At 45.4% G+C, this 24,754-nt stretch overlaps 1 protein-coding gene across 1 annotated transcript; it reads right to left on the bottom strand.

Annotated features, from left to right (window-relative positions):
• Nucleotides 1-2,520: 2,520 nt before the first annotated feature.
• On the bottom strand, nt 2,521-24,454 carry LOC133222804 (sulfate transporter-like). The gene is made up of 9 exons (XM_061372882.1): nt 23,799-24,454; nt 22,583-22,678; nt 21,769-22,002; nt 21,631-21,653; nt 20,144-20,473; nt 11,845-11,847; nt 11,587-11,665; nt 6,860-7,513; nt 2,521-5,490 (listed from the first exon to the last, which is right to left on the bottom strand). The coding sequence occupies exons 1-9, from the start codon at nt 24,426-24,428 to the stop codon at nt 3,985-3,987; spliced, it is 3,555 nt and encodes a 1,184-aa protein (XP_061228866.1). The 5' UTR covers nt 24,429-24,454; the 3' UTR covers nt 2,521-3,984.
• Nucleotides 24,455-24,754: the final 300 nt, after the last annotated feature.

Here is a 24,754-nt window from a genome sequence, read left to right as displayed (position 1 = left end):
AATGTGCTAATGATCTCTTAATTCTTCATTTAGACTGATAATTGCTGATTAGAATGTTTGGGAATGGAGATTAACTGATTTACACCATCTCCCACTCTGGCCTTGGGTTCTGAAGGTTGCACCTGGGATAAACATTGCTATTGCTAACAGATGCATAAACCCAAACACAACCCTTCCAAGATTCCCTCTTCCTATAGATGACAAATTACACTGAGAGGCAGGGATAAGCGAAGGTGTAGAAGGCAGTGGGTGCAGCAGATTTCCCCTTATAAAATGTGGTACATGCTTTCCACTGTTCATTCAAAACAGCAGAACGCAGAACCCAAATACCACAAAAGCATAACTGGATATATGTAGCTGCTGCATCCATAGTACAGCAGCAAAAGTGTGTGTATCCACATACACATATATAGCTGTATGTATTGTATGTACGTGTAGATACACGAAATTCTTTTATAAAACAAATTCTTGAGGGCAACTATTTTTAATCAGTGGTCCCTAATTCTTAAACTTGAAATTGGATTATTTCTAAAGGGTCCATAAACATATTTAAGCAAAATGTGCTTCTTGCCAGTAGAATTAAATCCATTTCATGTCTCTGTTAGAATTTATTCTATGCCTCAAAGAAAAATGGCTGAAACCCCACTGTTCTAAGAAATTCCAGCCATGGTAAACTCTAATCTTCAGTTAATTCCAAAGGACTCTATTATACAAAACTCTCTGGAAAATGCCATGTATTTCTGTTCCATTTTAAGCAGGGCTCTATGTATTAATATAGTCTTATTAATACTATGACCTTTGGGTGTTATCTTTAAGAACATTAAAAAGTTGTGCTTTTGGTGGGCTGGCTGCTTTTGCTGTTGCATTTTAGCATGGCTTCTTGTGTTTCGCTTAAAATGGAATTTGGAGGCTATGTTGCCAGTCATGTCTGCAGAAACAGCACTGAAGCCAAATACAATAAATCACTCCAGTATTATCTTTCAGCTGTAATCTAAATTAATTATTTGAAAATCAATTTATGGCTATTTTATTGTGCTTTTATGCAAACAGATACCCAGGAGCTACAAATATGCATCCTGCTAGCTGTGCGAAGTGTGTACTTCTTGGAAGCAACACTGCTATTCCTCCCTTCCTGACACAAGTAGAAACGGATTTAAAAGAACATCTTTTAATAAATAATTACTGGTTTTCCCTGTCTCAGAATCTGACTACACAAATCTGTGCATAGTCACAGATCAAAATATCCCCACCTGGGCAGCATGGAAAGAGTACAGGAGAGAGGAATTGTGAGTGTAAAGGATCAGCCAGAGCCATTTCTATTTTACTTCTATCTCACCAATGACTGACCTGCCTCAAAGGAAGTCTCTTGGCCAGCTGCTCATTCGTCCTCTCCCTCTCAGCTGCCCATGCCTGTGGGGCAAAGGGGAGAGAACACGTAGCTGCAGGTAGGCAGGAACATGCAATAACAGCACACACTGCTTACTGTTGGCCATGCTGCAATTTTTCATCAGGGCTTTGAGAAGACGTTCTGCTCTCTGGCACCGTTGTGCTCTCTTGAAAAATGTCAGTTGAAAAACACCAGTGTCTAAAGCTGGCAGAGGCTTTTGTTCACAGCTCTGGAGATGCTTTCTGGTAATGTGAACAAACTGTGCCGAAAAGGGACTCCCCAGCACACAGCACTGCCACCGGATGAATGCACATGCACAGGTCTACACAGCTCCCCTGCCACCAGCCAGCACACTGCCAAAGTACCCATGGTGCCAAACCCTTCCCAAGCCAGCACCCGGCTGCAGGAGCTGCCATGGTTGTGCCAGCTCTCTCAACACCAACCCAGCAGCTCTGAATGGGAACGCAATGGAAAACAGGTATGGTGAGGAATTAAAACATAATTCCTAACCTGCGCTCACTCCGTACATAGGCGTTAACTCCGCTCACTGCTTTTATATGGCTTAGGCTAATCCACTCTGGTAATACCAATTCAGTCATTACAATTATCCAAACCACATAAAGGATCCTTAGCCCAGAATAAGAAAGCTCACGAAGGAGATTACTGTAGAAAAGAAGAAAGTTCAGCAGTAGCTGTTTGGGATTCTCCTCCTTGTATACACACGCCTTAAGGCTGAGAAAGAACAGCATTTGTGTGCTTTGAATACTGCAGAATCTTTAGCATTTTCTCTCTGATACTTGGGAGATTTGTTTCCTTAACACTGCCAGGTCTCAAACACATGAAGCACAGATCTCAGTTATGTACTCCTTTTCAATGTATGCAACAGCCACCTACCACCTCCCCCCATATTGCTATATGCTGCTGTGATGTCCTACAAAACTGTACTAACTTCAGTTAACATACAGAGGCTGCCAGATCCTGGGACTCATCTTTCTGCTATCTAATCATTGAGGTCCCAGCTCCTAGTGTGAAGTGGTATGTCACAGACATACCAGTTTCCATAGGAAGAACAGTTACTGCTCCTATCCTGGGAAAAAAACTAAACTCAAAATGTATTTCTATTTAGAAAACAGTTCATAATTCAGATTGCATTTTATTCCTTTTTGACTCCTGACTCATTCTTGAACGATTAAGGATGAGAATACTGTATTTATAGAACAACTTTTCCCTTTCAAAAAGCTGTGAAGAACCTGGGAGAAACCACCATCTTCCAAGGATGTACAGTGTACTGCATACAGATGGAACTCAGTTTAAGCTGTTAATCTCTGAATTCTGCTTTCATAGTTGTATTATTGGTGTAAGGAAAGAGAACCTCTTCCTAACCAGCTTTTGTGTTTTCACACAAAGAACAGGTACTGTTCACTGTTCTGCATAATTAAAGCCAAAGTACAAAGGTTTATTTACACTAACATTCAGCACAGAATTTCTCTGTCTCCTTTTCTAACGGCTGTTGTTCTTTGCCTGTCCATCCCCATTACACAAAGCCCATGACAGAGTATGAGTAAAGGAGCTACAGTCAACAAAACCTGCATTCACACATGAAATCTGTTCAACACTGACAAAACTAGACAGATGTTGGATATCTATTTGGCCCTTTTTGTTCTGGTGTCTGTGATCCTGTCTGCCTGGCATATAAATCTGGCTAAAAGGGACTGTTTCCGATTGAAACTCAAGAATTAAGCATTTTCAGTATGTAATGCCCACAATTTTAAGAGCTTTTAAATGTTAGGAAAACAAATGCCTGACCATAGGCATGAAACGTTTCTAAACAGTCACCTCTGAATAAAAAAACATTAAAAAGTTGAAGCTGAAGGGGCAAGCTTTCATGGCCTGTAAAGGCCTGTGTAAAAATGAGACAACCATGGCTTGCTGCCTGGCCATACTAGGCTCCCAGGAGACACTGGCAAAGCCTCTGGAGGTGACAGGTTGTTAGGAGCTGTTCATTAAGAATGTTCTTCATGCACATTTGGATTTTATTTATCCATCTGTCTCAAATTCAAGACGTTACAAAATCACCCATCAATCACTCAACAGCACAGACTAGAGCAAACAGTCCTCATCAGTCATTCCTTAGAAAATATAAGGGTGTGGTGATGTGGAAAAGCAATGCCAGAATGAGTGACAAGAACTGAGTTGCCTCTCATTGTTCAGTTGGACAAGGTACCCAGACTACTTCAAAATCCCATCCATACAAAGGGTTGCAATGAAGACTTACAAGGCTTATGATGAAAACTTAGAGGGGAACCAAGACATGGTAAGTTCTAGAGAGAAGAAAAATGAGATGAATAACCATATGAAAACTCTTTAAGATTCACAGATTGACCATAATCAAGTTAAGAATTGCCTTCATTCAATACCACCTAATGAATCACTATACCCAGGAGGCAAATTTAAAGCATCAAAACAGACTGCAAAGTAATCAGTGTGTTAATAACCACTCTGCTTCATTTTATCTGGGTGCATATATATTGCACAGATATACAGACCCTCCACCATTATTTCCCCAAGCTTTGTTCCAACTTGCTGCCTTTCCCCAGCTAGTTCTTACAAACACCAGTCCCACTGTGCTGCTGTGCACCCAGTGCAAAGTCCACAGCCTGGTGCACACTGTGGAAGAGAAGGTGGTCTTCCCCCTCTTTAAAGAACTCTCCTCGGATCAGGGAACTCCTCACTGAAGGGTTGCACTGGGCCAGAAGCACCTGGACTTCTATCTCCCTGTAGTCCTTGCAGACCTCTTTGAGCGTGCGTATTCCTGCCGTGTCCAGAAACTGTATTGCACAACAGTCAATCACTATTGTGTGAAATCCCAGAGGTTCAGAGACAAAATCCATGGAGATGCTGGTCTGGTTGCCACCAGAATCTACCTCTTTCTCTCTAAGCATTCTCTTTGCTGCCTTTTTCTTTGCTGCTTTCACCCAGACTGGGTTGACCCCAGTTTGCTTGTACAAGATGGATTTAAAGCACTCTTTGTTGATATAGTAGAGGGGTGCTTCGAAACGGAACACCACAATTCCTGGCTTGGTTTGCAAATTCTTGTAAGCAGACAGGGATTCATATGTCTCAGACTCCGCCACCCAACCAAGCAGTGGTGCCTCAGGCCTCTGAGTTCGGAAAATGACACAGAGCATAGAGAAGCAAACACCAACCAAAAGACCAATCTCAGTACTGATGAGTGCTGAGGCTGCCATAGTAACTACCCAGATCACTGTATCCACTCTGCTCAAACGCCACATCTTTGGCAGGTCCCTGAACTTCCGCAGGGCTCCTCTGAGGTTTACAATGGTTATGACAGCAAGGACACATTTCTGAAGGGAGTAAAACAAAGGTGCAATCACAAGGAGGACTAATAGGATTACCAAACTAGTCACCATGCCAGACATTTGTGTCCTACAGCCTGTGGACTCTTTAACAAGAGTCTTCGCAAGAGCTGCACTTGTTATAAAACAATGGAAGAAAGAGGGAACGATGTTGCAGAAGCCAATGGCATACATTTCCTGGTTGGCCTTCACAGAGTAACCATGCTTCTTGGCAAACATCTCCGAGAGGGAGACAGTGATGGCAAAGCCAATAATAGCTAAGGGGATAGCATCCAAAGCCACATTAGGAATCAGGTTCCAGTCTGGAGGACGGGGTGGCAGAAACCCAGTTGGGATGCGTCCTGCAACGCTTGAGCCATAAGTCTCTCTCAGGTTCCCAAAGTGAGATGCCAGAGTAGCTGCCACAATCACGACTAGCTCAACTGGTATTGGAGCCTTGAGCTTGGATTTAAAATGATCATTAAGCTCTTTGGTTGGGATAAGTACAAGAAAGCACAAGATGCTTGTGATGAGATCACAGACGTTGGTCTTGTGTATGTTTCTGAAGATGTTTATCCATGTGGTTATGAGGGAGCCAATGCCACTGGTCCTTGGTATGTTTAGACCCAGGAGATACTTGGCTTGTGAAGTCAGGATGGTGAAGGAGGCACCCGTGACAAATCCACTCAGCAATGAATCGGAGAGGTACACTGAGACAAAGCCCACTTGAAAGAAACCCATGGCCACCTGGAAGGGATCAACCACACACAACAGATTAAGATGCAGATCTTGGACATGTCATCACTGTGGGGCCCTGGAGCACAAGGCATGGTCTAAGCATGAAGAAAACAGCCTCCAGCATTCAGCTGCTCCTCAATGAAATGCATTCCTAACACAGAGCAGGCTTTTGGGGGGGGGTCTTCATACCCTGAACCTGTGTTTATTGTTTGCTCATCAGTTTGGCTGTAACTTCTTGTTACCCTAGCAGGCAAGAAAGCAAGCCTGGGGTGGGAAGCATTTGAAATTCCCACTACCTTTGCCATTTGTCTCTCAAGTTCTTCTGAACTTTGTGAACTCTGCAAAGATCCAAGGTTTACAAATTTTAAGTGCCTTGTCATTAATTTTTATTAATGCTAGTTGAAAGGACAGCAGATAGAATATGCCTAACACTTGGGTAAAGTAATCCGACTCCTTCATATACGGCAACTTAATTGTACTTGTACTTGCAAAGAATATTACACACAATGCACAACTCCAAAACTGTATCCATCCTACAGTGATGAAACACAAAATCCACTGCACCCCAGGAGACCCAGAATATTGTCAGAATTACTCAGTGCTAACACGCAGCACAAGAAAGAGTCCCAGACTGTGTCCAAAACAAGTGTCACATGTATGTTCGATTTCCCACCTATGTACAGTTTGATGAGCTATCACCCTGGAGGGCACCATAAGAACAAATGCAGTGAATTCTAGGACTAAGTAGAGACAGAATGGTAAAATATTGTTGAATAACGTATTTTAATAAGGTAATAATTAAAAGTTCAATTTCAAACATATTTTATCATCTCAATAGTATCCTTTTCACACTGTATATTCGGTATTGTTTTGCTTTGAACAGACATAGAGCAAAGCTTTACAGACACAAAGACAAATAAAAATCAATTGGAGAAATCTCTTACTGTCCAGGAAAATCTTTTACTGTCCAGATTATTTTTTGATAAAAGGCAAATAACTGGAGTCCAGAATGAGAAGCTGACACACCGCATTCAGGCCCAATGAAATGGAGGTTTATGCTATAAGCCAGAGGAAAAAAAATAGCTTCAAGTCACAGTGAGGAAGGTAGTGAGTTACTAGGTGAAAGCAGCACACAGTTATGTGCAGGTCCTTACAGTCCCCAACAAAGTAGCAATGCAAGCACAAAATACTACTAAAAAAGGAGAGGACACAGGAGTTTCTTGCACAACAGTAACTGTAGATCTCCATTGCTCCTTGCGTCCACTCCCCTGGGATGCAGATTAAGGAAACATGCAAGTCCAGCAGTCTGCTCATGTGGCAATGACCTAAAGAATTACAACTATTTCCACAGAATACCTGTTTGTCCACCTCCTCTTACCTGATAAACTCCAGCTATGAAGGTCATAGTGGCTCCTACTGTAATTGCATAGCAGCTTTTATCACAGAGCAGCTCCTGTGATGTCCGATTCACAGGAGAACTGGTGGTGTTTGCATATGCTGCTGTAACTGTGAGGCCACTGAGTGCAGCTGGCTCTGCATCATAGCCTGCTCTCTGTATCTCACGATCCACCACTTGTCCCACCATCAGGCAAATCACACCGAAGATGCCAACTGAGATGTGGCGGGAAGTTCCAAATATGAAATAAATAATGCCAGCAAAAAAGGATGTATAAAGGCCATATATAGGCTCCTGCCCAGCCAAGAGAGAATAAGCAATTGACTGTGGGACTAGTAAGACCCCCACAATCACACCAGACATTATGTCTCCCAGTAGGTACTCTCTCAGTTTGTATTTAGGAAGCCACTGCAAGACAGGAAAGAAACTTAAAACAAAGTCTTTAACTTTGGCTGGAGTGCAGCTGCAAGTTTTCTTTGCTTGCTTAACCACCAGAGCCTTCATGCTCTTCTTCTTCTCTTGGGGTTCCAAGAACATTCCATGATGGAAACCACTTTTCGGATTGTCTCCTTCTGGCATTTCAGTCACTGAATGGATGCTGTTGAATTCTGCCATTGCTGTCATCTCAAGGACTCCCTGAAAACACAGAGAAAGATTGTTTTCATTAAACCATAAACAAATGTGCTACATGAGACTCTTTAATAGAGTCAATACAGTATTTATATAACGACTGGGCTACAAGTCTTAGCTCAGCACAGAGAAAGCAATTTCTAAGCAAACTTGCAAAGAGCCTCCCCATTATATCCCCGTTAAGCAAGGAATCACCTTCCCTAGGAGGGAAGCAAAAATCCCATAGAATAAGCTGGCAATGTTGTGAAATGGAAAAGAATGCATCAGCACCATCTCCCTGGGAGGCTTCCTTGATAAAATCAGTACCTGCAACCTATTCCACAGAAAGATATGGGGCTCAATATAACCCAAAAATTACTTCAATTCAGCTGCTGAAAATTACCTACAATTAGTATATTTCTAGCACTGCACAGCTTGGTCTAAATCTCATTTATATGTATTTTAAAATGCAGTGATTACACCTGTCAAATATTGTAAAGATTTGTTATCCAAGAAGATGCAGTCTTTACACAGTTGCTTTATTTCAGCCAACAACATTGCAAAGAATGCTCTTCACACTTCTTAAAAGCTGGCTTTCAAGTAAACTACATCTGAACAAAACAACCAGTGGGAATCATATTAATGCTCTAGTATTTGATATAATCACAAGGTAATTACACCAAAGCACATTTAATACTTAAAACATATTGCCTCATTGTGAAAGAGAAAAGTAACAAAACAAGCCCTAACGAAACTTGATGATATCAACAGTGACTGCCAGCATTCAGGCAGCACTCCCAGTTTCCAGACAGCGTCCAGAATCATCCAGAAAACTCTCTTTCAGCTGCAATACCTGCTACTACTTGTATGTTGAAGTCAGTAAAACTCAGCCAGAAACCCATTCACCTGGTGCTACAGTGGAGGTCAAGGCCAGAAACAGCAGCAGAACCCTGAAAAGTCTAACTCCCAGGCTTCCCTTTCCAATACTGCCTTGCAGCCCCGGAGTGCTAATAAACAACATATCCCTTATGTGCTGACTACACCTTCTTTGTGCAGTGCAAACATCAGCCAAATTAATGTTCTACGCAATGTTTACCACTTAATTACCAGATCAGTACTGGAGCTAGCAGTGCTGAGGATGCCACAGCTTAAAATTAGTTCATTTAATCACCATTTCACAAGTAGCTCTAGTACATTCACTGCTACTATCTTTTCACGGTAAGTCTCAGAAAAGCATGAGAGGAGAAGTGAGAGAACTGAATTTAAGCATGACACTTACCTACCAGTTTCTCCTGCAGTCAGCCCATTACAAGGCACTGATCCTACAGCTATGCAGAGAGGAAATGTCTTCTCTTAGACCTCAGTTTAGCTAGCTGGAGGGTACAATTTTCATTCTGTCTTTCCAGGTCTGATGCAGTCATATCCAAAGTGCCCTGCATCAGCCCTACATGATGGTTCACACACAGCCAGGCCTCCAGCAGCCTGCTAGCTCAGAGTTTAACTACCTACAGCTCTTTTGGCTAGAAAGACGATATCAACCCAAGTTCCTGATGTCTTGAAACAACCTAAGCAAATTATCCTAACCATATCAAAGGAATGCACACCAGAGCAGAAGCAGCTGCAATACTTCACATTTAAACTGGCTTCTCTTTCCAGATAAAAATACTCAGAGATTTCTAGAACAGCCTTCTAAATATTAAGCAATTTAACCCAAGTAAACCAACTCTTCCACCTTACACTGTCACATACTTCTCACTAGAGCTACCAGGTCACAGTGTGCACACAGCTATCTGAAGTCAACACACAGGGTTGATGCTAATAGATAGGCAACAGGAAATACCAGAGGCATTTTATCTGCTGCTGCAGACTGGGACTCCCAAACAGCGTTTTTATTCACTTCAGATACAGAGACAGCAAGTGACTGGTGGGCAAGTTCCTGTACCCTTACAAATAACCAAACACAGCTCACTCGGGCAGCCTGCTGCTGGACTGCACTGAAAAGGAGCTGTGCTTTGCACAGAGACCTCCCGGGCTCCGAAACTGTGAACAGCACGACTGGCATCACCAGGGATGGATTTTCTGTGTAAGAAAGGCTGTTATGCCTTCCTGGTATGATATCAGAACCTGTACAACACACGGGGCAGGCTGAACAGCATTACCAGGACTCATGCTCTGTGCAAGAGGCTTGATTAAATGCCTACCTCTCATTTTCCACATCTGGTAGTGCATCAGTGCTTTCCTCCAGCTCCCTCCCTGTTCCATACTCCCGTATCTCCAACTCCATGCCTAATTCATCTGAACCACATGCATGGGGTCTGCAGGGTGGTCTGCAAATGAGAAAGCTGAAAACAGCTCTACGTGCAACAACTGCGGAGCACATTCCCCTTTGTGGATGCTGTTCTGAGCACGGGCAGAGGAGCTGCTTTAAGGAAAGTCACACTCCAGAAATAAAGGTTTAATGCTTTACTGGGTTAGGTGAGACCTAGGTGGATGATTCCATAATCTGAATCCAAGTCCTGTTTCTGGTATCTGTGGTCTTCCTTTCATCCTGACCCTCACAACTTGGAGAACCAACAGCTCTGGACGCAAGGCTCAGTTTACCCAGAACTCAAAAAAATACGCATTTTTAGGGCTAAATTTTCCCATGCATTTACGCCTCTGTATCTGTTCTTGTTAGCCAAGCCAATCACCTAGTAAACAGAAGGTAAGAGAAGAAAGCTTTAGTTTTGTCTGCGTGCTTTCTTCATTATTTCAAACTGTAATCTTGCAGCCTTACATATAGAATTACTGGATCACATACCTACAGACACATTATAAATGATGAATGTCCCTTGGCTAATACCTTCTGATTCAGCATCTTTAATGTGTTTTAGAATAACTATGGGCTCAAAGAGCCATATGAAGAATTAATATTCGAGAGGAAACCTCAGGTGAAGGCTGGACCTGATGATCTTTAAAGGTCTTTTCCAACCTCACCTATTATATGAAATATGCAGTGCAAGAAATTACATACCAAGATCCCACAGGAAACCCATATGGAAGAGAACCCATCCCTACCTTCTAGGTTACTAATCTCACTCCCCTGTATATAATCGCAGGGATTATTTATAGCATTTACAAGAAAAAGCAAATACTACACAAGGTATATCAAGTGAACATAGTGAATGAAAGCACATGTCTGCACTACTCTGTGTAAGTGCATTCTGTAGTTATCTTTACTCAAGCAGTTTTACTTATTTCACAAGCACAGCTACAAATCAAAAAGCTTTTCACCCTAAGCTCAGCAAATCAATACTGTAAAAGCTGAGGGAAAAATTCACCCCAGGCTATTTTCTTGTGCAGCTGTTGTGGTTTAAGCCTGCCGAACCCAGGGCAGTAGCAAACTGCTTGAATAAGTTTGTTTTCTAACATCTTAGTAATGGAAATTCTGATTCCCCTATCCCTCACCCAGGACTTGTAGATAGCTCACTCAAACATAGGATTTTTTTTCTTATCATGTCAGAGAACAACACCACAAACCCCAGATAGTTCAGTTCAGTTCTGGGCAGTGCTGTAAAACATCTGCATACACCCAGTTCTTCCTCAGTCATGTCTAGACAGTACAGAAATGTTCTAATAGCATTCCTCTTGGCTACTAAACTCCGAGCATACACTGGATCTTTGACCTGCATGACAACCTTCTCTTTGTGGCATGAAAAGGGTCTTTCATCACACTGCCTCTCGCAATGTCGGGGCACTGGGAAATGACACCATTTCCAACACCCGTTTCATCCTGAGAGCGTTGCTCTGTATGACTTCTGTAACCGCTTAGCCCAAGCTTGCCGAGTAAAACTGGGTTTTGTTCTTGCCCAAAAACTCCAAACAAACACCCTTTGGTTCAGTACACTGAAGGAGATTCTGTTAAGTTGGAAAGGGAGCTACTCTGTTTTTCATTTTCAAAGATGCTATTTATAAGTAACTAATTTGTGTGCCTAAAATGCACTTTTCTAAGCTCCTTTTGGCCTGAGTAAGATCTTCAAGGGGTGTCCAACTGCCACAAAGCCTTATTTAAGACATAAAGTAAAAGACTACAACACAGACCTGAAGAAAATCTCCAGTACCTCTCTTATCAAGTGACTACCATAAAATACAGGTATGGTGAGGTACTGCATTCTTGGCATCTGATAACTTTTGACTACTTATGGATCCCATCTGGCCCTTTCTTACTGACACCATGACACAGCAGAGGCAAGCTAGCATCTGCCTTTGGGAAAACACTACCTGGAGCAAAGGGCCTTGCTGGCTCAGACTTCTTTCCTCCATCTCAGCTCACAGTCACCCTGACAGCAAGAAAACAATAGATTGTGAATCTCACTCACCTGCTGAAATAACATATTATGAGCTTAAACTTAATACGTGAGCTTTTAAGAGTAGAAACTAAATCAAGAGTGTTCTTTCCACAACAATGATCTCGGTTTGCCAGATTACTTCTCCAAATGCTATGCACATGAATCCTCTCTGTATGGGACCCCCACCCATTTGCCAGACACAGGAAGCTGCATGTACTTAAAAACTAATGAGTAAGCACATAATCTAGAGAGATGAGTAATTTTGGAAGAGATGTAAAGGAGAAGCAGGTGAATCAGAAATCCAAGTTCCACATAAGGACTACTACCTCTGGGTCCTCTGGAAATCTCACCCTAGGAGCATAAAAGGAAAGCGTATCACAACACTCTGGTAACTACATCTCTGCTGTTACTCTTGCTGAACAACAGCCTTTTCCAAATAATCTCTTAACTGCTGTGGAGCAACAAGGAAATTCAATACTGCCATGAGAACACTGGGATAAGCACTGGAATAACACTGATGTATCCTGGAAGAAAGCTCAGGTTTATGACAAAACCCTCAACATCCTCCAACAAAGCATCCAAGCTACAAACATGTATCTCAACAAGAGACTTTAAATCATATGAACACCAAGAACCATAAAACATAGACCACACTCACCACATTTAAGCAACACACTAGGCACAGAGCTACCCTACTGTCGGCACAGTAATCCCGTCATTAACTCAAGAGGGAAAACCTACAAAGCCAAGCAATAAAACTTTGTTTGTGTGAAATATCCAATCTCCTACTTGAAGCTCAGCTCTCCTCAGCAGCAATAACGCCACTCACCAGCCTCACACAGCCACCAGGCTGTTCGGGAAGGTCCTGTGGAAGCCAACAGCCCCTCTCGCAGCCAGCCCTCCCAGGTAAGCCACCTCACCTCCCCGAAAGAGGCTGCACATCCAGCGTGACGGATACCATGTCCTGTCCAAGGCGGATCTCTCTGTAAGCCACCGGCTGCCGCCTCGCACAGCACGCCAGCAGTTCCCAACCAAACCCACTCCGCTGTAGAGTTCGCCAAGTCTTATTTTCAGCAAGCCATTTCCAAGCCAGGCCACTCCTCCCGCCCTTACCGTTAGCTACCCAAGGTAAAACACTGGGGAGCTTTGTTCGGGCTGCCCCAGGGGCAGCGGCTGCCAGCCCTCAGCACGCCACGCTGGCAGCGGCGAGGGGAGCAGCGCTCCGCGGCAGAGGGCTGTGCGGGAGACCCGGCCGGCTCAGCCATGAGCACGGTTTGCACTGGAGAAAAGACCCCTTAAAAAACGTGGGGTTTTAAACACTAAAACCTGCAAGAAGGAATCCACGCGCTTTTGATACTCCTGGAATAGTTTTGTTTGGGGGTTGTTTTGCCTGAGAGCCCGTGTATCACTTTGGAAGCCAACGTCTAAGTTTGCAGGACAGTGAAAGGGAAGCTTTAACACAACAGTTCCATCCTCTCAGTCTCAACATCACTTCCTTCGCACACAGCGGCCACCGGGCTCACACCCCCACCCCTGCAGCGAGACCTCCCCTCCCGGCTTTCATTGCCATTTCCCTCTTCCGAGCCACCGCCGGGGGAGCCGCTCCATAAAGCGGGGTCCAAGCGGAACTTCCCCGTCAGGAAGCCGAGCTGGGCCGGGCCCGCACCAAGACCCCACAGCCGCCATGCCCCCGCCACCCGCTCCGCTGCCCCTCACCGCCCCTCCGGCCTCCCTCGCTTCATAGCGCCCACTCACCGCGGGCCGCCGGCGGCTACAGGCACACCTCGGCCGGGCGGGCAGGACTCCCCGATTTACCGAGCGGCCGCAGCGCCTCCCCAGCCCTGCCCCTCGCCCGCCTCCCCGTGAGGGAGCGGGAAGGGAAGGGCCGAGCCGGCCCCGCCGCGCCCCTCGTTACTCGGGGAGGGCCCGGAGGCCGCGGGAGGCCCGGAACAGGCCCAAGGCAGCAGACAGGACCTAACCTCCGAAACTGCTCCCCAGCGTCTCTTTTTACCGTGTAATTAATATCAAGTGTGTTCTGAATTAGGAGCGGGCCGAGGAAGGCTGGTGCTGAGGGTGACTCACTGGTCCTGCTGCCCTACCCCACAAAACAACCACCTGGAATGAAAAAATGGAGGAACTCCAGTGAAGAGCCCGTGGTTTAGCTCATTAAGATGTTCTCGCTCTTCTAAGTTGAAAGATGAAGTATGTGGTGGTAACTGGAGGTAAAATGACCTGAAACTGATACAGATAGGGAAACCATAACAATTTCTGAGAAACTGTCTGATTTCCTGTTGTGGAACCACTAGTATTCATTTGAAGAGTTTTTTAAAGTCCTTTTGTGTTAGTTGCTCCGGTGTCTGGGTCTGGGAGTACTTCCAACTGGGAAGGGCAGAGGAACTTGGATGATGCTGGTATTGAAAACACCAGGTTTTTGTTCAGTGCGCTCCTTTTATCTCTGCACTGGAGGTTCAAGGGCAGTGTCCCTGCCCAGCCTCTCCTGCCGGTCCTTCGGCACTTGCACAGCAAAGCAGGCATACTCTGAAATCGAATATCGCCTAATATTTGCATTTCAGGTGGAACCCTGAGCTGCCAAAAAGCCCATTAATACATGGGCAGAGAAATCCAGACCAGCTTCGAGCCTGCAGAATTCCTGCTCATTCTTTCGGTGTCAGACAAGTGCTATAAATCTTGCTGTAGAAATACGTCATATTTCCAGTTGCGAGCAAACACGTACCGCCTCCACACGGGTTTCACCAGATGTAAGTAGCACAGGCAACTTGCAAAGGAAGTAAAAGAGCTCACTCCCTCTCCCCTGCTTACCCAGCACCAGTGGCTCTGACTTCCCAGTCCTCTTAGAGCCTTCCACACGAGTTTTAATTGAGTTTTAAGTGCATGGTGACTCAAAGACTACCACAGCGAATCCTTGTGAGGAGTGAGATCTGTGTTGAAAGCCTTAAGAGGAGCCTTCTGTGTAGGGACCCCGCACAAACCTGATAAAAACCCTCAAAACCAAGCAACAAGTGTCACAGCATTTTCATTGTTCTGGAGGCACGGGCTGTGGAACAACCTGGGTCATCAAATACCTTGTGCCTTCATAGAAGAAAAAGGGAAATAATATCTTCTTGGAGCACAAATAACATGATATTAAAAAAATTCCCAAGCACTAATTTTTCAGAATCACGATTATTTTTTTCTTTCACTGCTATTGTTTTTTTCTTTTTACTGTATGATGATTTTTTAAAAAGTGGAGGAAAAAATACAAGTAAATATTTAAGATAACTCTGTCATTTAACTTCCAACTGCCTTCCTCTTCCTGATGTACGTTAAGCTTTGTGGTTAATGTATTTCTGCATTTAGGGGACCTTTGGCCTTGGAGAAATGTGCCTCTGGGGCTCCTCATGCTCCAGGATCTCCTGCCAAGGAAAGGCGAGCTGGGGCTTGCTGACACACAAATACACGTGCCATCTGCCCGTCCCACTCAGTGAGCTTGTCAGACTGCTGCTCCGTTCTCCAGACTGCCCCGTCACCTTTGGAACAGCAAACCTGCAGAGGGCAGCTCCTCAGAATGCAAAGTAATAGTGGAAGAAGGCTCCGTTTTGTCCGCCTGGGTACTTGTTCCTGTGCATCCCGGCCCCTCCCAGTCAGGGAAGCTCTCCCACCTCGCCTTTCACCCTGTAGCTCTCGTACAGTCCCACTGTGCCCTGATCCTCCAGCAGAGAGCTCTAGGGGCTGCACAGGACAGTGTTATCACCCTGTACTCCATCAATAAAACCCCTCTGCAATCCAGCTCTGCTTCATCACTCAAATGATGTCTCAAATTCAAAGGAATCTATCTTTGCTAATACTATAGCAGGCAAATGTATGGGGAAAGTAAACTGCACCATGAGCTTAGTATCTAACTCAGAAAATCCACCTTCCTAGATACTAATTTTCATCCAAAAGCTTTTTGAGCCTGCAGCAGTTTTAAAAAAATGTATTTTTTCCAATCTGCTTGAAATGAAACCCTTTGCTTTTGCCTTCTAGCAGCGATTATAAAGTCCTTATCTCCTCAATCACATCAATTTTGCCTCAATAGCCACCTTCTTTTACTATGTTTGGGCAAGTATTCACATCAGCCCCAAATCTGAGTCCAATAAGCCTAGCAGTGAAGAGTTACCTGCATTTTTCCCTCCAAATGAGATGCTAGGCAAGTTCCAGCCAACCAATTATTGTCTTTGCTTTGGTCAGCAAGTCCCATTGGTCCTGGGGTTTAGTTAGGCTGAGTACTCCAGCTTTAGCATAATACTGCATTATGTGTGATTGACGCTTCAAAGGCAGCATTACAACTGTCTAGGAGGGCTGCAGAGCTCTTCTGAAGGCACAAACAGCCTGACTCAGCCTGCTGCAGACATACTCCCTTCTCGACTGCTCCCAGCCCTTCTGAGAGGCTCTTGGGAATGTAACTCCATTCGTGAGAACTGGATGTTCATCCATGGCTAAGGTTTCTGGGAGGACTTTCCTTTAAACAGGTCACAGATATTTCTACCAGAGGCTTAAAGATTCTGGCAGCTGATGGCGTTGGAGGAAGAGTGAAATCAGTACCTCATCCTCCCTGGGGAAAAAAAGTATCATCATTGCTTCTCAAAGACTGTCAGAAATGGTGTTAAAAAGTGAGCATCTCTTGCAGGCAAGGGGGCAGCCGTACATCTAGGAACACACTGGTGAGGACAGCTGCCTGGGAGCACAGGAATCAGCACCCTGCTGCCAGCCACCCTGTCCCTCATCTAGTGAAGCCAAGAGTGGTGTTCCAGTTCACCCACAGCAATCTGTAGCTGGAGGCACAGGAATACGTTTGTAATGCAGGTTTCATTGAGGAAATGCTAAAGTGATGTTTTAGAAAGGGCGACAGAAGTGCTGACATTTCCAAAGTGTCCTCAGCGTAGGATGGGAGTGTGACTTAAAATACCACCGAGTAAATCTCCGACTCTCTGTAGTGATTTGCAGCAGTGCAGTAACTTGCTGCCTGCAGCAGCAGCATTGAACTGCATTGCCTGGTCATGGCTCCTTCACCTAGAATGAAATAACTACCTTGCAGCCAGAGAGGAGCCCAGGCCATAAAAGTGCCAAAGGACAGGCTCATTCTTTTTGCCTCATCTGAGTGAGAGCAGCTGTCTATGTCTCACTGGCTTTGAGCAGTAGGGAATACTTGCAAAGTCACCTTGAGCTACTGCTGAGCTCCCCCAGTTTGGCCAAGTGCTTTCTGTTACACTGACAATTGATGTGTGCAGCAGAGCAAGGGCTGCAGATCCACCATTACAGCTTGGTGAGTCCATTTAAACGACGAAGGAAGGTGTTACTCTAAATCTGAGATGGATTTTGCTGAGTTTATTGCTTTTAATCTCTACAGTTAGGTATATGTAGATTATCACAAGTGACAGAATACAGTTACAGCCAGGAATCCTAACTTATATGGAAGTACCCCAAACTTTAGCCTTTAATTTCTTAAAAATGCTTATGTTGTCAACCCTGGTTTGCAGTAGAATATTTTTATCATTTGGAGAAAAAACACCCAGGTTGTGAACCTATATGTTGGACCTGAACCACAGCTAGGACAAGAGCAGCCTACAGCAACAAGGAGTGAGCCTACCTGCCTGGCAGTGTCCCTGAAATCCTTCAGTGAAGTTGGTATGTGAAATAAGGGCTACATCTGGAACACACAGCATGTGCTTGATTAAAAAATAACATCTGTACACATGGAGATGTGGCCAGCAGAGCACCTTCATACACTAGTGACTGTGGTATTTTGCATGGCTCTTTGTGCGCTCTGTAGAAGTGTTAAAATGTGGCTTGGATGCTGACTCACACAAAGATAAGTAATTATTTGCCACAAAGATCCTTAGTGTTAAATTGGCAGCATTGTCCTGAACAGTTTTCTACTGCAGCCATCTGCAAACAGTGCTCTCAACAATTAATTTCTAGCCAGGGTATAAAATCAGCCAGCCTTACTTATCGGTATCGTTAGGCATTTCTTTGGTTATCTAACCACATAATGACAGTATTAATAGTAGTACTAATAGTAGTAATAGACATTATTAATAGTACGCAAGTATCATTAATAACATGAGATTATATAGTTCAGTTTGGAAGCCAGCAGCAGGTGGAGATTTTCTTATGTTCGTGTTAATTCTTAGCACTTCTTTTCGCAATTTGCATATGCTACAGAATTGCTCTCAAAGCAGGCATGCAGGGGAGGTCAAGACACTTGGCAGGTCCCCATGGTTAGAGGACATTTTGACAATATTTAACTTTTTCTTTCCATCTCTCTTACTTTGGGATAAATTGGGACAGTCCATGTAGTTCATGTTGAGGAGGGAAGGTCACTGGTATGGGTCGTGGAATGTCTTGTCGGATGCACCTGGACACAATCCTGTGTAACCTGCTCTCAGTACCCCTGCATTGTACAGGGGTTTTAGACTAGATGATGCCCAGAAGTACCATCCATTCCCAGCAGTTCTGTGAGACTCTGATCCCGTGATCTGCCTTCTGAAGTATAGTGGGCTTGGCAGTGCCATTTGTGCTGCAGGAATACACAAGATTGAAAAGCTTCACTTACTGTACTAATAAAATAGTATTGTATTGCTATGCTAATAACATATTTGATAAGTTGCTTTCAAGTACAGCATTGCATTTCCTCTCCCTCCCATGTTTTAAGTAGCTGTCTGGTTCTGTATAGAACACAGACATTAATATGTCTGTAGAAGACTGAGCTCACAAGACAAAGAAATGGTCATGTACACTGATTTAAAAATATACCTCTAGATTTGAGGCTGGCATTATGTTTAGTGGTGAAGGGTCTAAAGCACAAGTCTTATGAGGAGCAGCTGAGGGAAGTGGGGTTATTTAGTTTGGAGAAAAGGAGGCTTAGGGGAAACCTTACCCCTCTCTACAACTACTTGAAAGGAGGATGTAGCAAGGTCCATCTCTTCTCCCAGTTACCAAGAGACAGGAAGAGAGGAAATGGCCTCAAGTTGTGCCAGGGGAGGTTTAGATTGGATATTAGGAGATATTTCTTCAGCAAAAGGGTCATCAGGCACTGGATCAGGCTGCCCAGGGAAGTGGTGCAGTCACCATCCCTGGAGGTATTTAACAGATGCCTAGATGTGATACTTGGGAACATGGTTTAGTGGTGGGCTTGGCAGGGCAGGGTTAGCAGTTGGACTTGATCTTAAAGGGATTTTTTCCACTCTAATCAATTCCATAATTCTAAATGAAAACAACTGCATGGTTAAGCTGTGCTGCGTATCTAAAACTCCATTTAATCATTTACCTGCTTTTTGTGCCACTTGTCTGCTCCGTATTTTATGAGCTAATTCAGTTAGTGGGGAAAAAAGCCAAACAAGGTAGGGTTAGTTGCAGCAAAGAAAAATATATATAAAAAAATCCTTCCAATAACTTCTAAATAACATTTCTTCAAACAAGCTTGTAGAAAAGATGCACCACTGTATGCAGCAGAAATGTATTTGAGCAGTGAGCTAGCACTGTCTGAGGAGAAATGCTGTTTACAGATTTAGTATCTCCTGCAGCATTTGGAATTGTCTGGGGATCCTTTCAGGCTCTGGGTTTGCTCCAGCTCCTGCTCAGTTGGTGGGAACCCCTCCACATTCCTTCCCTCAGGCAGGCTCAGGCTTTTACTGAGTGCTGAAGCAAACCCAGTCTCTCCCTCAGGCTCAAGAGAAATGATTTCTCTGGTGAGTTCCCAGAGATTTCTGCCCACTTCAGATTTTGGGAAGTGTTTCTGAGGCTGCTCGCCTGCTGGCCTCACCCATGGCAAGGACACGAGAGGCATGCAACAAAATGCCAGTCACATTTTTAGGTGAGAGATTTTCTCTGCAAGACTCAGCCCCAAGCCAGAGTTTTGAGGAATAACTAGTACTTTTTGAACACTTACACTTTGCAGTTATCAGTGTCTGAAGCTTCATTGTAAAGAAACAAGGTTGAATGTTAGTGCCTTGTAAAATACAAATCACATCTTGCTAATAATGAAGTAAGAGACTCCCCCTTTTGAGATGAGGGACAGCCTTCTAGACTCTGCTCTCCTTGACACTGGTGCAGAGGAGCACAGGCCACAGAGTCCTTAAACTAATAACTGCTGGAAAAATTTGCAGGGAACATTTTTGTAAGTAAAGAAAAGGATTTACCTGTGCCACCAAACTTGTTGGGCGAGTTTACCTAAGAAAGATCAAGAAAAGTGTTTTACAAAGCAAGCAATGCCAGTGCATTCAGATCTCATGGCTGGGGACAGACTAGATGGGGATAGGAGTGGATAAATGAAAAGGAGCTGGCCTTATGCTAGTTAGGAGTGGACCTTTTCCTTATTATCCCCAGAAACAAGTTTTTCTGTCCTCTTTGGCCTCCCCTCTTCAATAGTCCCAAGATCCCACTGGAATCCTTGTGAACCCCCTCAAAAGCACACACATGCCACCATTCAGTGCCCGTCAGCCACCCATCACTTGTTGCTTTCCGCCTGGGGTCAGATCGCTCACCCTGCAGGGTTTGCAGTGCCGAGTCCAGTTGTCTCATGACCTCCCAAGAGAAGCGTCGACAGCAGTTAATCGTGGCCTCGTCCAGCTGCACCACCATCATGTTCATCATGCTGATGCTGAAATTCTTACTTAGAATCCTAGGGCACAGTCAGTCATTTCACCAAGGAAAAACATTTAGCATTAAAAGTTAACAAACTCCTTCGTTAGAAAGGATGCTCCAAAGAGAAGGGTGCTTTGGCAACATGAAGTATGAAGTAAGCAGCTCTCTGATAAAGTTAAGTGAGTTGCAATTGTTATATTTGTATATTTGGCAATGACTTTTGCTTTCCAAACATGAACAGGAATTTTCAAATGCTTGAAATGAGAAAGGGGGAGGCATTTTGCTAATACCCTTGTGCCAACAGTGGTCTGACCTGCTGCAGGCAGGCTCTTACTGTTCTAGCACAACCGCTGTCGTGATAGAAGGAAAATGCCAAACATATTAAACAGTGTCCAGGCTTCTGGAAAATGACTTTGATCCCACAGGCTAGATCTGACTTGTGGCACAGCTGCGATTAATGGATTGTGCTGCTGCCAGCACAGCCCTTAGGTACATGGTGATTCAAAGTTATCCTTATAACCCAAGTTCAAACTCAGCTTTAATTTGTACAAGTTATAAAGATAACATCTTCAAATCCAGCTAGGTGTTTGAGCTAGCTCTTCATGCAGCTGGCCACTTCAGTGCTGCAGCAAAATCTCTTGTGATCAGTTGTTTTGTACCATTGAATTACAGCCTGACACCCAGGCATCAATTAGGAAGCAATAAGTTAGAAATTAAATATATCACTTTCAAGGGAAGGGATAATAAATATATCTTGCTATTAAGCTTGCCCAGGAGCAAAAGCAAAACTCAGTGGGGAATGAGCCAGGTACCTTTGCAGTGAGGGCTATTTCCTGGGACTTAGGTGCGGAAGTGTCACCAATACACACCCAGGAGTGTTGCTGTGAACTGACCCCTATGGGCTTCATCTGTGATAAAAATGTTATTCTGGTAATACAAACCAGTGGTTCTCATCAGAACCCCACAGCCATGTAGCTGCCAAGGAAACTGCAATGGACCACTGGAACGGCAGGCAGATAACTCTCCATTCGTGTTAATTGTGTGGACGTGGTGCCCTCTGGCTCAGCTGGAGCAGGGAGCAGCTGTGCAGCACAGGGAGCCAGGACAGAGGGGCACAGGCAGTGGGGTTTGATTCCAGTTACCAACACCATCTTTTTGCAAAGAAGAAAGCAAGTGTTTTCAGGTGGAACATACCTGTCCTTGGCCTGTTTAAATTCCTGCAAACAGCATTGCCAAAAGAAGGAAAAAAAAATCGTTAGTGTGATTTCCAGACAAGGCACCTGGCTGAGAAACAGGCATATTCATGAAGAAAAGCAGAATACCACTGCTTACTTTGACAAAGAGAAACATATCTGGTTGCTCTCTCATCTTCTGCAAAGACTGAAGATGCTGTGCAGCCTCATCTCTCTTCTGTTCCATTTCCTGCTTCACTTTGGTAATATCTGCCAGGTTTTTTTTCTCATTGGATTGAATGTCACCCAGGATCATCTTCTCTTTCTCAATTATCGCTGTCTTTATCTCTTCAAACAGCTTTTGCAGCTGAGAAGTCACTGTTTTTGTATTGGTCTAAATGAACAGATGAGAAAATGGTGCACTGGGTCAGAATGGTGCACTGGCTCATTTCAGCTTAGTGTCTCTATTAATTAATTAGGATTTTATCTGTCCTTTGCACTGGCTTTAGGAGGAAGTGGACAATAAGCATTTGCTTGGACTATCTGACTGAACAGAAGGTTATGAATATTAATCCTGACACAGTAACAAAATCAGATAAAATCCAGTTAGCAACGTGAGAACTGTATCGGCACGCACTGAAAATTCCACTTGTAAACTCAAATTGGTTTTCTTTCATTCAGCAGATATAAAACTTTAAAGAAACCCCACAGTGATGTGCAGTCTGTGGTCGGCCACTCCTGCAGCCTGGCCTGTGCAGCCACAATAAATGGTGGAGTCTCCCAGCTGGTTCCTCCTCTAGAGCTATGCTGGGAGGCTGTGAGAAAGGCTGGCTTCTGGCAGTTTCTTATACCACTGTTTTCTCTACTTTGGACTACTTCTATGAATCTGCTTCTAGCAGTAGAGCTGCCATCACTTACTGATGGGAAATGGTGGAGGAAAAATCCTCTGAATTAGTGATGATCTGAGTACCAACCTTGAGCCGATTCTCGCCTTCCTGAAGCTCTCCTAGGGCAGTAGCTAAAGCTATTTTACGTTCCTGCAGCCTTGTCATGAGGTCTGAGAGTTCATCCTAGCAGAATGAAAGATATCATTTCTTGATGAAATTTGACTGATGTTTATTGCACCAAAACCCTTTTATGATGCCTTCTGAAGAGCTGTGTTCCTCATTTCCCTGATTTTTCTGGGAGTTCATTTGTTTGTTTGTTAAAGAAACCAAACACAAACCCAACAGGAACATGCAGCTGTGATCTCAGCTTACATTGCAGATGACTGCCATAGAGAGGGCGGTTTTGCTCCTTTACTTGCTCCAGGGATGAAGGAAATAGCTGCTATCGTACACAGCCCACTTCTGTTTGGCAGTCCTGAACTACTTGTATGTAACTTGAGGGAGAAAGTTAGTTTGCAATACCTGCGAGTGCAAAGGATGCTTCCTGCTAATCCCTGAAGAGGCTGGGACCTGTCCTGAGGTCCAGAGTGAGCCAGGCGTTTCACGGCCATGCACTGGGTTCCTGCAGGGTGTTTTGCTTGGGCTCTGTATTGAGCCCCAACATTTCGAACACAAGGCAGTGAGTGAGCATAGCAAATGCATTTCACCCCCTCAGTCTCAGCTGATTCTGGAGCATTTCATAGACACAGCTGGACTCAAAGGCAAGGACATCAAGCCCCCACGTCTCCACTGGGACACCTGCTCTGCAAAATTAGGGCAGAGGGAGGAGGGAGATGGATGGAAGCGCCCTGAGTGTGAAGAGCTGTTTCCCAACCCAAAGTTGGGAAGGGGGCTCTGTGGAAGAAGAGACTTCATAATCGCTACAGGAATACGTTTCAATCCCAGCCAGGAATGCTGTGTGAGTGGCAGTCTGTAGCCACATGGACAGCACACCACGGGCACTCACCAGGGCAGTGCGGGACAGCAAAGCCCTGCCTCTTGCTCGCTGTCCCGTGTCACCACACACTGCAGGATTTGGTCAGCCCCAAATACCCATGTCTGCTCTACTGCCTCAGCTGAGCTTGCCAGGCTGCTTTGGCAACACAAGGGAGGAAATGAAAGGCAAATTCCTGCCCTCACACCCCATCCCCTTTCCAGAGCAAGAAAGCCTTGTTGTCTTTCCTGTGGCTTCCCCCCTTCTTCCTCCAGGTCAGGAGTTTGGCGCAATCCCCACAGGGACCATGGGGAGAGGAGATCCCCTTACCAGCCTCTTGTCGTAGGTCTCCTTCAGGGTGATGATGCTGTGGCCCTTGTGGCATGCTGCGATGGAGCAGAGCACGCAGATGTACTGCCCCTCGTCCTGGCAGTACAGCTCCAGCAGCCTGCCGTGCTCCGGGCACCTCCTCTCTTCCCCAGCAGCGCCTGCCCCCACCCGCACCAGGACGTGGTCCTTATAGGAAGCCTTGGTGTTGTGTTTGTTCAGATGGGCCTGGCACAAAGCCGCATCGCAGGCCAGGCAGGTCTGCACCGCCGGCTTCGGCGGATCCAGGCAGAACTCACAGGGAACCGCTTCCTTCTTCTCCCCTGCAGAGCTCAAGCCCTGCTGCCCTTCGGAAGCAGCCATAAACGCCTCCACGATCCTGCCCAGCTGGAAATTCTTCTGCAGCTCCAGGACGGGCCCCAGCTGGTGCCTGCATATGGGGCAGGAGTAAGGGGCCTTGGACTGCTGCTGGCCATCAAGCACCTGGTTGATGCAGTGCTCGCAGAAGCTGTGACCGCAGCTCAGCAGCACTGGGCTCCTGTACAGAGACAGGCAGAGGGGGCAGCTGAGCTCGTCCTCCATGCGGGCACCCCTTCCGGATTCTTCCCAAGTTCTGGCCGTGGCAGCGGACATGACGCCTTGGCCGCTCCGCGAGAAGCGAACCTACGCGGTGCTCCTCGGCACCGGGCCCGCTCTCTGACTCAGCCCTCAGGCTGCGAGTCCTGCCCCTTTGCCCTCATCTACTCCTCCGTCCCAGGCTCCACCCCCAAACCGCTCCCGTGAGCGGGGCAGCCGCTGCCCTGCGCCCTCGGGGCACTGCTCCATGTGGAGCCCGCAGCAGGCTGGCGGGGGGCGCCGCTCGGCTCTCCCGGGAAGATCCGGCCGCGGGCGGGGGCAGCGGGGTGAAGGGGAGCTCTGGGTGAGAAGGGCGTGGGTGAGCCAGGGGCTCCCTCTGCTCT

The sequence above is a fragment of the Neopsephotus bourkii genome, unplaced genomic scaffold (genome assembly GCF_033783945.1).
Source record: "Neopsephotus bourkii isolate Nb327-2 ecotype Australia unplaced genomic scaffold, CSIRO-AGI_Nbou_v1 NB_1622, whole genome shotgun sequence".
In the NCBI taxonomy this organism is placed as follows: Eukaryota; Metazoa; Chordata; class Aves; order Psittaciformes; family Psittacidae; genus Neopsephotus; species Neopsephotus bourkii.
Note: the sequence above shows the minus strand (reverse complement) of the source record. Positions and strands in the feature narration are given on the sequence as shown.